The sequence below is a fragment of the Pithys albifrons genome, chromosome 24, assembly GCF_047495875.1.
Source record: "Pithys albifrons albifrons isolate INPA30051 chromosome 24, PitAlb_v1, whole genome shotgun sequence".
In the NCBI taxonomy this organism is placed as follows: domain Eukaryota; kingdom Metazoa; phylum Chordata; class Aves; order Passeriformes; family Thamnophilidae; genus Pithys; species Pithys albifrons.
Genome location: NC_092481.1, coordinates 3,216,355 through 3,231,301, shown reverse-complemented (window position 1 = coordinate 3,231,301; position 14,947 = coordinate 3,216,355). Strand labels below are relative to the sequence as shown.

At 58.0% G+C, this 14,947-nt stretch overlaps 1 protein-coding gene across 4 annotated transcripts in view; it reads left to right on the top strand.

Moving 5' to 3' along the window:
• The first annotated feature begins 3,690 nt into the window (after positions 1-3,690).
• The window catches only part of PTPRU (protein tyrosine phosphatase receptor type U), a 72,810-nt gene continuing 61,553 nt past the window's right edge, over positions 3,691-14,947 (top strand). For all 4 annotated transcript variants that reach the window (XM_071576584.1, XM_071576583.1, XM_071576582.1 and 1 more), the window contains exon 1: positions 3,691-3,922. In XM_071576584.1, the coding sequence (XP_071432685.1) occupies positions 3,850-3,922 (73 nt within the window). In that variant the 5' untranslated portion in view covers positions 3,691-3,849. The remainder of the gene's footprint in view (positions 3,923-14,947) is intronic.

The window sequence follows — 14,947 nt, the reverse complement described above, 5'->3', positions numbered from 1 at the left end:
CATTTTCCTGGCTATTTCCTCTGGGAACTCTTGTTCCTTGGTTGCATTGAACGGGAACAGGGAGTTTGATTTGGACGGAGGCACAGAAGTTATTTCATCCTTTCAGGCTGTGATAACTCATCTAATAGCCCCATTACATCCGGCCGCGGCACCGCTCGGGCGTCTCTGACCGCTCCGGGCTGGGCAGACGGCGAGAACAGCACGATGAGATAATCTATTTGGGCTGTTAAGGGAGGAAAAAAAAAAAGGGGTTTCGGCATTAGCAAAAGGCAGGTGATTTGAGAAAATAGCCCCGAGTTGGAGAGAAAGAACTGGGCGGGGGTGGAAGGATGGGAGAAGCAAAAGCGGGGAGAGGAGGGAAGAGGGAGAGAGTTTGGAGTAAAGGGGAAAGGAGGAAAAAAGGCAGAAAGAAAAAATTTGGGAGGTGAAATTGCTTAAAATTCAGTGTAGGGGTTGTGTCCCAGCGGCTCTGGCAGAGCTGTTTGCTGCAGGGAAGGCACTGCAGGGAGTGATGCCGGGGAGGGGGTGATGGGCTCTGTGTCCTGTGGGTTTAATGGGGAAAAATGGGAATTATTGTGCTGCCAGTAAGGGGGACATTCTGAAGGAGATTAAAAATTAAAGGATTTGGGCTTGGAAAGCCCTGACCAGTGGGAAGATGGTCTGGGGGAGGCCGGTGGGTGCTGGGATAAGGGCAGCCCCTTATCCTCAATCTGACATTTAACAGAGACATCTGAGAGGGAAAAAAAAATCCTCCCCAAACTACTGTGGGCTCCTCCTAAGAGATTCCAAACCCCAAATTCCAGCTTCCCCCCCCCTCCCAGCCTGGGAAAAGCCACGAGACGTGATGGGGCTGGAGGGCTGTGCTTGCTCTGCTGTCACAGAGCACTCCGGAGCCAAAAACATCCCTCCCTGGAGAGGGAGGGACCGTTCCAGTGGAGACCATTTGCAATCCCTGCAAGGCCTGTATTTTTCCTGCAAATGACTGTATTTGAAGAGTGATTACTTCATTTTAACTCGATTGCTCCTGCAAGACGCTGGGAGCTGATGGCAGGGGGGACAGGGCTGGGGCTGTGCCCTCATCCTGCCGGTGCTCAGAGTGGAAGGAGGAGTTTGGGGAGGGATCAGGGATAGGATTTGAGCTTCGGGAATGGGGCAGAGCTTGGTCCTGATGGGTTGTCACTGGTTCCATTGCTGTAGCTGCACGGGGCAGTGCTGTCTGTCCATCTGTCCCTCCTTTCTCCCCTCCAGGCAGAATTAGCCCCAGGCCATGCTGTGCTGTGCCACCCCCAATGCCATCTCTGTGCCCCTGTCTGCACCCCTGGCCCTGATGCCAGGCAGGTGCCCCCCAGCTCAGGGAGGTGGTGATGGGCCCTTGGCCAAACTTTCCTGCCTTTCAGACCTGTTGGACAGATGGGATTTGAGCTGGATGTGCTGGAAGGAGAACTGTCCTCCCTCAGAGTCCCTGGGGCAACTCCTGCTTGTGCCCAAACCTGGTGGCAACATGAATGAACCCCCTCCTTGCATCCCATGAATCCCTCCACACTCCCAGCAGCTCCATCATCCTGGAAAGGCTCCTCCAAGCCCCTTCCCCAGGGAAGGAGCCCCAGGGGAGGTGATGACATCCCATGCCCTGGGCCAGTGCCAGCCCTTCCCTGGAACCCCTGGAACAAGGAGCCTTTGTGGAGTCCAATCCTGGAAAATTAGGGCTGTGCCCCCATCCTGGGTGCATTAATGACCCTCCTTAGCAGATGTGTCACCAAAGGAATCCCTGAGCTCACCCCAGGAGCTGGTGGTTGGGATTGAGCTGTGGGGTGGTGGAGCAGGATGGTGACCCCCAGGGAATGAGGAAAGGCCTGTTGTGACAGACTGGCTGCAAAAAAAAGCCCCTTTTTGTTTTGGTTTGCAAAACAATTGGTTTGGAAACAGGATTTTGAGGTTTAAAAGGCAGTGGGAAGCACAGTGCAGTCTCCAACAGGCTTGTGCTGCTTGAAAACTCCCCGTTTCCAGGTTGGTTCCCCCAGAATCCTGGGAATATCCCTCTGCTGCTTGGTTTGAGATGCATTTCCCCACTGAACTGTTTCAGTTCAGCTGCTGGGACGACCCCCCACATTCCTCCCCATTCTGTGCAGAGACTGTCCCCACCTCAGCCCTTTGGTGTTTCATGACCCAGGTCCTCTTCCCAGCAGGATTTTGGGGGGTTTTCCCTTCCTTGGGGTTTGGGGTACTCTGCAAAACCAGAACTGTGCCAGCCTTCTCCTGCCTTTGCTGCCACATATCTAAGCAGCTTAATTCCCTTAGCAGGCATTATTTTAACAGGCTTTTAGCACTGCTGGGAGAGGATTTATCAGGATCTCTCTGTGCCTGGCATGGGGCACATCCACACCTGGTGTGGTTTGGAGAGGGATGTCCATCACCCTCTGTCCTCACCCCAAAATGGGCTGGTTTGGGCTGGGGGACACCTGTGGGTGCTGGTGTGGTTTGTCCCTGGGTCTGTGGGGACAGACCCTGCACTTGTCACCATGAGATAACCTGGCTGGAGGACTGCTGGGAGCCAGGGCTGGGTGACCCCAGCAGGGATCACGCCGGAAAGCTGATGCAAAGCTCCCCTCCTCCTCACCCCAAACCTTTGGGAAAAACATTTTCCTGCAGAAACAGGGCTGGAGAGGATGTCAGTGAACAAGGGGCCTTTCATCCCCGCTGGCACCGCCGCTGGGGACACCGGGGGCTGCCACTGCCTGTTCCTGCACCCGGGAAGGGATGGAGATTTTCCTTCTTTTGGGGGTTTTCTCCTTTCTGTTTGCTCTACATCCAGCACCTCCCTCCCTCCATCACCCCCTTCCCACCCCAGGGGACGGTGGCTTTGTGGGGTGTCACTGGCATCCCACGTGTCACTGCCACCCCTATGCAGCCTTGTCCAGGTTTCCATGTCACCATCCTGTGCGGCAAAGCATCGTGTCCTTGTCCCTTGAGGACCCTCCCCGCCGGTACCGTACCCCTCCTTCCTTCCCCCTGTCCCATAAATCCCAGGATCCCCCACCTCCCCTCTCCTCTCACCCGGTATTGAAGACCCTCTTCCCTCCCCCTTCCATCCACCCCCCCGTAACTCCCGGGACCCGCCGGTACCGGAGAACCTCCTTCCATCTCCCCTTCCCTTCTCCCGCTCCCATAACTCGCGGGACCCGCCGGTACCGGAGAACCCCCTTCCATCCCCCCTTCCCTCCCCCTTCCCCATCACTCCCGGGGCACTCTCCTCCCCTCTCGCCCGGTATTGGAGACCCTCTTCCCTCCCCCTTCCATCCCCCTTCCCCATAACTCCCGAGACACCCCCCTCCCCTCTCGCCCGGTATTGAAGACCCTCTTCCCTCCCCCTTCCCTCCCCCCCGTAACTCCCGGGACCCGCCGGTACTGGAGAACCCCCTTCCATCCTCTCTTCCATCCCCCTTTCCCTCCTCCCTTCCCTCCCCTCCCCATAACTCCGGGCCCGCCCCCCCCGTCGTTCCCCCTCCCCAAACTCCCCCGGCACCGCCCCGAGCGGCCACCAGGGGGCGCCGCCGCCCCGCCCTCCGTTCCCGTTCCCGGTACCGGCGGTTCCCCCCCCCCCCCTCCCCAATCCAATCCTTCCATCCATCCCATCCCACCCCCCTTTCCCGGCGGTGACGTCACGGCGGGCGCGAGCCGCCGCCGCCGGTATTTGAGGCGCGGGGCGGGCGCGGGGGCCCCGCTGCGCCCCCGCCGCGCCGGATCCGCGGGCGCGCAGCGGCGGCGGCGGCCACGGCCCGGGCCCCGCCGCCCCCCCGACCCCTCGACCCCCCGACCCCCCGCCCGGTTCATCTGAGCCCCGGCCGCACCATGCGGAGCGCCCGGGCGCTGCTGCTCGCCCTCGCCCTGCGGGTCTACGCGCTGGACACCGAGGCGCCCGCCGGTAGGAACGGGGCAGAGGGGTGGAGGGGGTGCCTTGTTTGCGCGGGGGTTCCGCCACCCCCGGGGACCGCGGTGGGGGCTCCGCTACCGCCGTCCCGCCGACTGTTCTACCGAAGGGTCTCCCCAGGACCCCTCTCCGCAGGATGGGACCACCGGGATCTTGCTGCCCCCCGCCCCCCCACCTCGGGGACCGGGGTCCCAAGTGGCACTGCCACCCCTGGGAATGGGCATGGGGGTTCCTCTCGCCTTCCCACCGGGGGAAGTTTGCCCTCCCGGGGGGTCTCGGTTCCCCCCCGAGCCCCGGGCAGGCTCCGCCGAGCGCGCTCCGACGGCCCCCACTCGCTCCCGGTACCGCGGCCGTCCCACCCCCCTCCCGCTGCACCCCGGCACGGAAAACTTCCCCCGGTGGCGGCGCGGGGTGGATCGGACAAGAGGAACCCCCATCCCGGTTCCCGAAGGGCGGCGGGATCCCGGTGTTTTCCCCGGGGGGTCCCGAGGGGTGGGTTTGGGGACCCTCCGGTAGGAACAGGTGGCGGCGGCGGCGGCGGCTCCGGTCGCAGCCTGCCCGTTCTGGTTGCGCCGCGGGGATGCACAGCCGGAGTTGTGCCGAAACAACGATCGAGTCACTGATTTTGTTTCGTTTCTTGATTTTATTCATTTTTAATGTTTCCCTCCTTTGCCCTGAGACCCCCGAGACCCCCAAAGCAGGGGCTGGGAAAGAAGGGGCTGATGCGCGGACCGAGAGGGGGGCGATTCGCTCCCGATCCCCTCGGGAGGCAGGAGCGGGGCTGGATGCTGCGGGATGCGGGAATTTGGGGCTTCATGGGGGAAAACTGAGGCACGGGGGGAACGGGGAGCGGGTGCCTCACCCCGAGGGGGCTGCAGCCCCCGGCTTTAAGCTCATAGTCAGCACAATAAAGTGTATTTTTGCCCAGTTCTTTATTTTTTTACCTTGAAATCCACCTGCGCGCAGTCCCCGTGGTGGTGCATTGATTTTGGTTTTTTTCGGGTAGTGGCTTTTCTCCAAAAATTATAAATAGTGACACCCGTCAGCAGAAAACAAGAGACGGCGTCTGACCCGGGTGGTGGGGGATGGATGGATGGATGGATGGATACACGGATGGATACAGGGATGGATACACGGATGGATGGGGGGGATACAAAGCTGCTGAGGCTGCCCTGGCTTTGCGGGGTGGGGGAGATGGGGAGGGAATGGTTTTATATTTTGAGGAGGGGGTTAGGGTTGTGTTCTGGGGGGTGATCTGCTGTTCTGCGCTTCAGGGCAGAGCAGGGAGACGGTGGGGAAACTGAGGCACGCAGCTGGTGAGGGGCTCAGTGCCCTGCCAGGGGAAGGGGCATCTGTGCCCCCCCGGTGGCAGAGGGGGGTCTCCAGCTGTGCTGCCCCCCAGCCCTGTGTGTTCCTGTGCCGGCTGTGGGGGCTGAGCTGCCGCAGCCTGCGAGGGGCTGGAGGGGCAGTGCTGGGGACACAGCTGGGGCTTGGGGGGCTTTGTAGGGAGGTTCCCCCTCCCAAGCAAACCCTTTGCCCTTCCCTGCAGGATGAACGAGGGGCAGAATCGCGCCCGCTCCCGCTGGGAATCAGGAGCGTGTTTATTCCAGCGTTTCCCTGGAAGATGCAGAGCAGGCTCAGCTCTGCAGTGGAGCTGAAGGGGCTGGATGCAGCTGGAGGTGAGGGGTCTGCCCCCAGTCCCCGGCTCCACTGCAGGCTGCCTTTTACCTGGAGCTGGTTTTTACTGCCGACTGCGGGGCCATCGCCAGGCTCGTCCCTGGGGCAGCACAGCCGGCAGGGCTGGTTAAAACAATATTTAATCCCTTTGCACGTGCTCTGGGGTCAGCAGAGACCCCAAAGCCAGACACGGGAAGGACCAGCTGCTTGTCTTGGTGGGGATTTACAGAAGATGAGGGTTTTTTCCCTGTGCCTTTGCAAAGAAGGGGCACAGTGCGGTGCCTTCTGCGGGTGGGGAGGATGAGGATGGTGTGCCCGTGTCCAGCTGAGCTGGGACGAATCCAGGTACCCCAGTATGGTCCCCTCCCTGCCTTGGGGTGCTGTTTTCTCCTTCCTGCAGCCTTCAAACTTTTGCAGCTCGTTAGGATTGTGCAGTGACTGAGCTGTGCCGGCCCGTTGTGCTTGTCATGGTGGGCACCAGGATGGTGTTGGAAGGGACTTGCTGACCCTCCAAACCTGGTGATCCAGGGGCTCTTGAGGTGCCAGCGAGCTGTCACAGGGACCTGTGATTGTCCTTGGTGGGATTTGCTGGCCTGATATCTCCTATCTGGGCTCTTTGCAGCAAACATGGAGCCTTTCCTTGCGGGAATCCTGTGGCCAAGAGCAGGCTGGGCCATGGGGCAGCAGGTTGTGCAGGCTCAGCTATTTCCCTCTTCCTTGTGCCTTTTCTGCTAAGAAAGGTGGATGTGGCTCTCAGGGACATGGTGGCCTTGGAGAAGTGCTGGGGGAACGGTTGGACTCGATGATCTTTTCCAACCTAAACCATTCCATAAATTGCAGCTCCACTCTCTGTGCTGCCCCCCAAACCTTCAGCAATGAGCTGCTCTCCAGGGGTCCCCCAGCCCGTCTGCCCCCCACACTGCCAGGCTGTTTTCCAGCCCTGGGGACACGTGTGGGGACACATGTGGGGACACACAGCCGCGGTGCTGCTGCCACTCCTGCCGGAATTATGCGGAAGCCGCTCGCGCTCGGCTTCCACTTCGTTAGCACCAATTAAGCAAATAAAACATTTGGGTTTGCAGCTCCCACTTGGGAGGCTGCGATTGCAGGAGAGCGCTGGGCTGGGGCTGGTGGTGGCTCTGGTGGCACTGGGATGGTTTGGAGGGGGGAGGATTGGGGTGGTTGTTGCTGCCTGTGGTGATGAACCCCTCGCTGGGAGTCAGGCAGGAGGGTTGGGGCCCCCCAAGCGTCCTGTGCCCCCCGGGACGGCGCTGGCAGGAGGTGACAGGGGTGACCCTGACCCCGACGCGGCTGTTTCGGTCGAGTGAAAGGGAACAGCCAAGCAGACGCTGCTTCCAGCGCTGGGATTGGGGTTGGGAGCCGTTAACGGTCACAGGGGGCCCTGGGATGAGCGGGATGAGCAGGACGGGTGGGATGAGCGGGATGAGCAGGATGAGTGGGATGAGTGGGATGCTGCGTCTCTGCCGCTGGGAGGGGGATCAGGAGTGGGGTTGGTGTTTCGAGCTCTCAGGTGCCTCATCCTGCTTTTCCAGTGCTTTTCCTGGGGTTTCTTTCCCTCCACAAGGCATTTTTTCTCCCCACCTCGCCTTCACCAAGCGCATCAGACGTGTGAGAACGTTACATTTTCCTTGTCAGCTTCTTTCAGGCTTGGGGTTTTTTTCTTCCTGCCTGCTCTGCCGTGCCAGGGAAGAGGCTCTTTCCCTTGTTTGCTCCTTCGTGTGTGTTTTTAGTGCCCTGGGAGTGCCATGCCCTTTCCCAGAGTGCCCAGACAGCACAGACACCCCTGAGGCTCCTGTGTCGGGGTGCTCCGGAAAATCCTGTTGACGTGCCCAAGTGTGCCCAGGGCAGAGGTTTCTGGCTCCCAAGCCCTTGGCTCTCCAGTGTTCCCCTCTCCACACACTGGAGTGTGGTGGATTTTCACCATCTGTGAGGGTGAAGCTGAATTTAGGGATGTTCCAAGTGATGCTGATGCTCCTGGATGGACCTGCCCCTCTGGCTCTGCAGTTCTGTGGTGGAGCCTGGCAATGCCTGGGTTCCTTTCCTCCCCCATCAAGACTTACAGTTGTATTTGTTTCATTTTTCCCCTTTTCTTCTCGTTCCAAAACTCCTGTTTTATGTTTTTTCCCCTGGGTGCCTGGACCTGCCCTGGCCTGGGGAATGGGGATGCTGGTGAGTCACCTCCTGGCCCCAACTGCACATTTTTCCCTTTGTAATCCACAGTCAGACAAACCAGCTTCCCTGGGAGCTTTCCCAGAGCAGATCCCAGCAGGATCAGGGCTTGGGGGGGGGGGCAGGGACACCTCCTGGAAGACCAAGGCAGGTGCTTTTTGGTGGCTTTAACCCCTCCCTGCTGCCTGTTAATGGTGATTTTCCCCCTGATTGCACCAGGATGAAGCTTTTCCATGATTTCATCACCCCATCCTTGCTCTGCAGAGGGGTTGGGAGCCCTGAGCACCCCAAAACACCCCATAAAAATCCTCTCCTGGCTGCAGCCCCTCTGCAGGGATTTGCTGCTTGGCTTTTGGCAGCTGTGTGAGGGTTAAGCACGAGGGGCTGGAGGCAGAGGAAGGCAAATCCCTGCTGGATCCCCGGGAGCTGGGAGGTAGCACAGGCTCTGGAGAGCCTTATCGACATGGCCCTGCCATCTGCCTGCTTAAACCTCCATAAATAAGCTTTTTAATAATCTATTATTAACATGCACTATAATTGTCTTATTAGACATGTCTGGGAACCTTTAGTTACCGTGTGATTAAATGTCAAGATTCCCAAAGCTCCTTTCCCTTGTGGCAGCTTGGGATTCACTTCACAGCTTTCCATGGATCCTGCTCTGCCATTCCAGCCTGGAGACCCCCACCTTGGACTTGGTGAAACTGAGGCTTTCCTCCCTTCATGGGGAGGATTCCCAACAATTAATCCCCCGGAGCTAATTGCCTCCTCCTTGGCAGCCTTAAAATAAATAAGTCGTGGAGATGGAGCTTTTCCTTTCCGCTGCAGGTGGCCTGGCAGAAGCTGCTGCTCCTTTTCCCTGTGCTGGGCTGGATGTGGGTGGGTGATGGGGTGGCAGAGAGGGGGTGCCAGCCCTGTTGGAGGGGACCTGGGGACACAGGACCTGCTCCTCCTCCTTGGGCACCTCTGTGGAGGAAGGAGGAGGGATGTGGAGCTGGCAGGTGCTGGAGGGACTTTCCTGGGTGTTCCCTGAGCTGTTTGTTTTCCTGGCTCTGGGAGCAGCAGCTTCTACACCCTCTGCCCACATCAAAAGCCAAAGTCCAGCTCAGCTCCAGCTGCTGGAAGGCAAAGGCAGCAGAGCCCCTGCCTGTGGGGCAGCCCCGTGCCCCTCAGTGCTGCCAGTGCCAGGGGTGGGTGCCACACACCAGCTGCCCTTTGGGCTGTTGTTTTATTTATTTTTTTTAACTTAGGTGTGTTTTTCTTGTGTGCTGGGTGGTTGTTGGCTGCAGATCATTCCCTGGCTGCTCCCACACTGCTCCAGGTCCTGCCTGGGAGTCCCAGCCCTGGTTTGCTGCCCCTGCCTGGGCACTGCTGGGCAGAGACACACCCCTGGCTTTCCTGCAGGTTTAAGGGGCTCAGGCTTTGCCCCCCTCTTTTTCCCACCTGGAGAGTGAATCCAAGTGTGGATTGTGGTGAGCCAGATGAGGCTGGCCCTGTTTCCTGTCCTTGGGTGACTCTGCCAAATGCTGGCACAGCCGTGCCAGCTCCCTGTGTCTGCAGCTCTCCCTGGCACCACGGGGCTGCCAGAGGGTCCCTCCCTCCCTGAGGGTTCCTCCTTCCCTGCTCCAGGGCTGTGCTGGTGCTGGGCTGTGCCCCTGTGCCCCTCCAATGTGGGCACTGCCCCAGTGCCCATCCAGAGTGGGCTCTACCCAAGTGCCCCCCCCCCAGTGTGGGCAGTGCCCCAGTGTCCCCCCCAGTGTGGGCAGTGCCCCAGTGCGCCCCCCCCCAGTGTGGGCTGTGCCCCAGTGTGGGCTGTGCCCCTGTGCCCCCCCCCCCCAGTGTGGGCTGTGCCCCAGTGCCCCCCTCCCAGTGTGGGCTGTGCCCCAGTGCCCCCCTCAGTGTGGACTGGGGAGCCCCAAATAAGCCAAGCCACTTCTTTGCCTCCCTGGAGCCCTGTGTGGGTCTGACCTTCCTTGGCATCGTTAAGTTAATCAGGGTTGTGGCTGGGATGTGGTGGCTGGAGATGCTTGAGCTGTCCCAGACAGGACAAGGGGACATCGATGACCTGATGAGCCTTAACGAGGCCACTGTCCCCAGGGCTGTGTTTGCTGCCTGTGGGTGACCCTGGGAAGGGATGAGCCGTGGTGGCCCCTGGTGTGCTGCTCTGTGCTGGAGAGCCTCAGCCTAATTAGCCCAATTAGCCCCGGGGGGCTCTGGTCCAGTGTGTTTCACCCCACAACTGAACCATCAGCTGCTGGATGGGTCACCTGGGGCGGGATGTCACCTGGGGCGGGATGTCACCTGGGGCAGGATATCACCTGGATGAGGATGTCACTGGGGGCAGGATGTCACCTGGAGCGGGATGTCAGCAGGGGCAGGATGTCACCTGGAGCGGGATGTCACCTGGATGAGGATGTCACTGGGGGCAGGATGTCACCTGGAGCGGGATGTCACCTGGAGCAGGATGTCACCTGGAGCGGGATGTCACCTGGGGTGGGATGTCACCTGGGGCGGGATATCACCTGGATGAGGATGTCACTGGGGGCAGAATGTCACCTGGAGCGGGATGTCACCTGGATGAGGATGTCACTGGGGGCAGGATGTCACCTGGAGCGGGATGTCACCGGGGGCAGGATGTCACTGGGGGCGGGATGTCACCTGGAGCAGGGATGTCACCTGGAGTGGGATGTCACCAGGGGCGGGATGTCACTGGGGACGGGATGTCACCTGGTAGCGGGATGTCACCTGGAGCAGGGATGTCACCTGAATGAGGATGCCACCTGGTAGCGGGATGTCACCTGGATGAGGATGTCACCTGGAGTGGGATGTCACCAGGAGCGGGATGTCACCTGGAGCAGGGATATCACCGAGGGCAGGATGTCACCTAGAGCGGGATGTCACCTGGAGCAGGGATGTCACCGGGGGCAGGGATGTCACCTGGAGCGGGATGTCACCTGGAGCGGGATGTCACCTGGAGTGGGATGTGGGTTGTCACCGGGGGCAGGATGTCACCTGGAGTGGGATGTCACCTGGAGCGGGATGTCACCTGGAGTGGGATGTGGGATGTCACCGGGGGCAGGGATATCACCGGGGGCAGGATGTCACCTGGAGCAGGGATGTCACCTGGAGCGGGATGTCACCTGGAGCAGGGATGTCACCTGGAGTGGGATGTCACCTGGAGCGGGATGTCACCTGGAGTGGGATGTGGGTTGTCACCGGGGGCAGGATGTCACCCAGAGCCCAGTGTGGGAGAGGAGACGAGTCCCTTGCTGTGGCCCAGCTGCTCCCCCAGTGTGGGGGGCTCATCCCTGGGGTGCTGCTGTGGGGATGGGGAGGGGTCCCTGTGTGGGGACCACCAGAAGGAGCCAGGATGGGTGGATGCCCCACACCCCCCTGAGCTGCCAGTGCTGTCCCTGAGTCCATCCTGCACCCAGGGCTGGCACCACACTTGGGATTTGGCTTTTGGAAACGTGGATTCCATCCCAGAGGTTCCATGCACTGAGTCTGCCAGGTCTCAGCAGTGCAGCAGCGCCAGGAAATCCCTGCCTGGTGTTCCTGCCTGCTCCTCTTGGAGCTGGGGAGGGGCACAGGGTGGGCACCTGCCCTGTCTCAGCTGGGTTTTTATCGGGCCTGTGGGAAATGCTCAACATTTACCAATAAAATTTCGAGGGGTCAAAGTCTTCAGCAAAACTCTAATTCTGTTTCTAACAGGGCTATGAAAATAAAGAGGGTGGGGATGGACTTTGAGCAGCTTTCCAGAGAAACAGGAAATTTGATTTTTTTTCCCTTAACCATTTGTGCAGCCTGTGCTGGAGGGGAGGTTCTAAAGGCAATAAATGGAATAAATAAGAGCTATTGAGGAAAAGGCACCCAGAGGCTGCTGTGACTGTGGGTGTACAACCTGCTGTCCCCAACTCAGGATGCTCTTACACTGAATGCCAGTGTGAGTGGCACCCAAGGACACGAGGGCATGGTCTGCCTGGGTAAAGGGGATTTTAACCTCTGGGAGCACTGGTGGCACTGGGATGCTGCTGGAGACCAGCAGGAGTTTGCTGGAGCTGCTGGTTTTTAACTCAGCCTTGGGGATGGAGGGAGGGATGGAGGGATGGAGGGATGGATGGATGGATGGATGGATGGATGGATGGATGGATGGATAAATACATAAATAAATGGATGGATGGATGGATGGATGGATGGATGGATGGATGGATGGATGGATGGATAAATAGAGGGAGGGAGGGATGGATGGATGGATGGATGGATAAGTGGAGGGATGGATGGATGGATGGATGGATGGATGAATGGATGGATGGATGGATAAATAGAGGGAGGGATGGATGGATGGATGGATGGATGGATGGATGGATGGATGGATGGATAAATAGAGGGAGGGATGGATGGATGGATGGATGGATGGATGGATGGATGGATGGATGGATGGATGGATGGATGGATAAGTGGAGGGATGGATTGATGGATGGATGGATGGATAAATGGAGGGAGGGATGGATGGATGGATAAATGGAGGGAGGGATGGATGGATGGATAAATGGAGGGAGGGATAAATGGATGGATGGATAAATGGAGGGAGGAAGGGATGGATGGATGGATAAATGGATGGATGGATAAATACATAAATGGATAAATGCATAAATGGATGGATGGATGGATAAATGGATGGATAAATGGATGGATAAATGGATGGATGGATGGATGGATGGATAACCAAGCCGTGACTGGTCAGCCCTGTTAAAACCAAGCCTGGTTTTCTTTCCTCAATTAGCCAAACCCCAAATTTACCTGCCCTGAGGGTGCCTGGCTCAGTCCAGCACACTCCACAGACCCACTGAGCACAGGAATCCTTTTCATTCCCCCCATGGAGGCTTCTGCTGGTGCCTTTAACCTGCCAGCAGCTCCAGTTCCCCCATTCCTTGGCAAAGGGTCCAGCACTGGCAGCCAGACACAGAAGGGCTTGATGTGCCCATGCCAGCCCTGTTGTCACCTTCCAGCCTCGGTGCCAGCCTCCCACAGTGCTTTTCCTGGCCCTGCTGGTGGCACAGAAGGAGGAGGATGTCGACCTGGATTTTGGATGTGCTCCTCCTCCTCCCACCTTTATTCAGAGTGGGTGCTGGGCATGGTGGGCACTGGGTGGGTTTGCTCTTTGACAGCACAAGTGGCTCCTTTCTCTGCCCTGAAAGGCCATAAAGAACCCTCAGAGCTCCCTCCTGAGGCTCTCCCAGCACTGGCACGTGATCCATCTTGGGCAGGATGAGCCCACCAGCCCTGGGCTCCCACCCCCACCCCTGCAGGGCCGTGGGACCCCGAGGGCAGGAGGCTGAGGGAGGAGAGCCTGAGAGTTCCCTTATCTTTATCCCCTGCAAAGTGGGATTGGTTTGGAAAACTTGGGGGGTTGGAAAACTTGGTCTCTCCCATGATTTCCACAGCTGGGGCTGGTGTTGGAGCCCCCCAGGGCTGTGGTGGGGCAGCTGCTTTCCCTGCCTGAACTCTGCCAAGGGAGCATCTCCGTGTCCTGAGGCATTCCCTGGAAGCAGCACTTCACCCCTGGGGCTCCTGGTGTCTCTGGGTCCGTGGGAATGTGGAGTGGATATTCCTCATCAGGGATGTGAGGATCTGATGATAGCAAAAGAGCCAGTCTGAGAAATGAGCTCTTTCCCCCCATTTTTTTGATCTATTTTAATTTTTTTTACCATTTTCTCCCCCAAGGTGCCACAAAGCTCCACAGCCCATGAGCTGGAATTGCACAGTGTGCAGTCAGAGGTTTCCAAAGACCTGCCGTGTTTTCCTTCCCTGGGAGTGGAAGAGGCAGCCCTGCTGATGTTAATTAAGTGATGGCTCATTATTAAAGCACTTGTGGTGTGGGTTAGTGGCCTCGAGGGTGTTTTGGGCACAAGGAGCTCTGCTGGTCCTTCCTCAGGAGCAGCTCTGGCCGTGCAGGAGCAGCCCTTGGATGGGGTGTTGAATTCACCCATCCCCTCCAACTGGGGGGTGAAAAACTCCTGCCTTGTGCCCCCCCAGCATCACTCCAGAACAGCCTGGCAGGTGCATTCCAGGAGGGATTCCTGGTGGAATCTGCACCACCCTCATTCCAGGAGGGATTCCTGGTGGAATCTGCACCACTCTCATCCCAGCAGGGCTGATCCCCTGGAGCTGCTTTGGGGCTGGGAGGGTAGAGGAGCAGCTGGAAGTGCCCCAGGGAAGGGCTCTGGCAAGTTTAGTTCTTGCCCCTTTGCCTTTAAATTCACCTTCACCATAAGTGATGGATGGCACAGCCAGTCCTTGCCCAAGCTCAACCCACCCCTGTTGGCATTCCAGACCCTTGGAATTGTATTTTCCCAGTTGGATTTTCTTTGGGGTAATAAATTCAGATTTCCCAACTCTCCCCCATCCCTGGAGTCCTTTGGAGGCTGCTGGGACAGGGAGGTTGGACCCCTCCCTGGGGACCTGCAGGTAAAAACCATAAAGAGTCTTTAGCAGCCAGAAAAAGAAAAAAAAAAAGAAAGGAAAAAAAGGAGATTTATGTCTTCTGTAGTTGCTGGCAGATGGATATTGTTCTTTTAGTCCTGAGCTTTCCAAACACTGAGGTTATCAGGCATAAGTGACTTATTATGCAAATCCTCTGTCTTAATATCTGCTGTTCTCTCCCTGGAATTGCTTTGGCCAAACCCCCCGTGTTCCTGGAGCTGCTGATGTTTACCCATCAGCTTCTCTGCCTAACACACAAGGCTGCCAGTTGCAAATTGATGTTTCTTACAGCTGAGCAAATTATTTTGCTATTAAATACAATATTTAAAATGATTTGGAGCACCAGAACCAAACTGCTGGTGAGAATTCTAATGGTGCTGCTTTCCATGTTGTCCTAATCAGGGCTGAGAAATCAGTTTAATTCTTTTTAAAGTGTTTCTGTTTGGCAGAATTGAGGAAAAGAGGAGCAAGGGAGGGGGTTTATTGTCATCTCTGGGGTGTCCAATGCACAGAGTCACTTCTGTTGTGCCCTTGGAGTGGGCAAAGTGCAGCTCAGGAAGGATTCAGCTCCTCTTTGCCTGGGCAAAGAGGTTTTCCCACCTCTGAGACAGAAATCCTGGGAAGTTTGGCTTGACCATGGATCTGTTGGGTGGTTCCCACTGGGATGCTGTG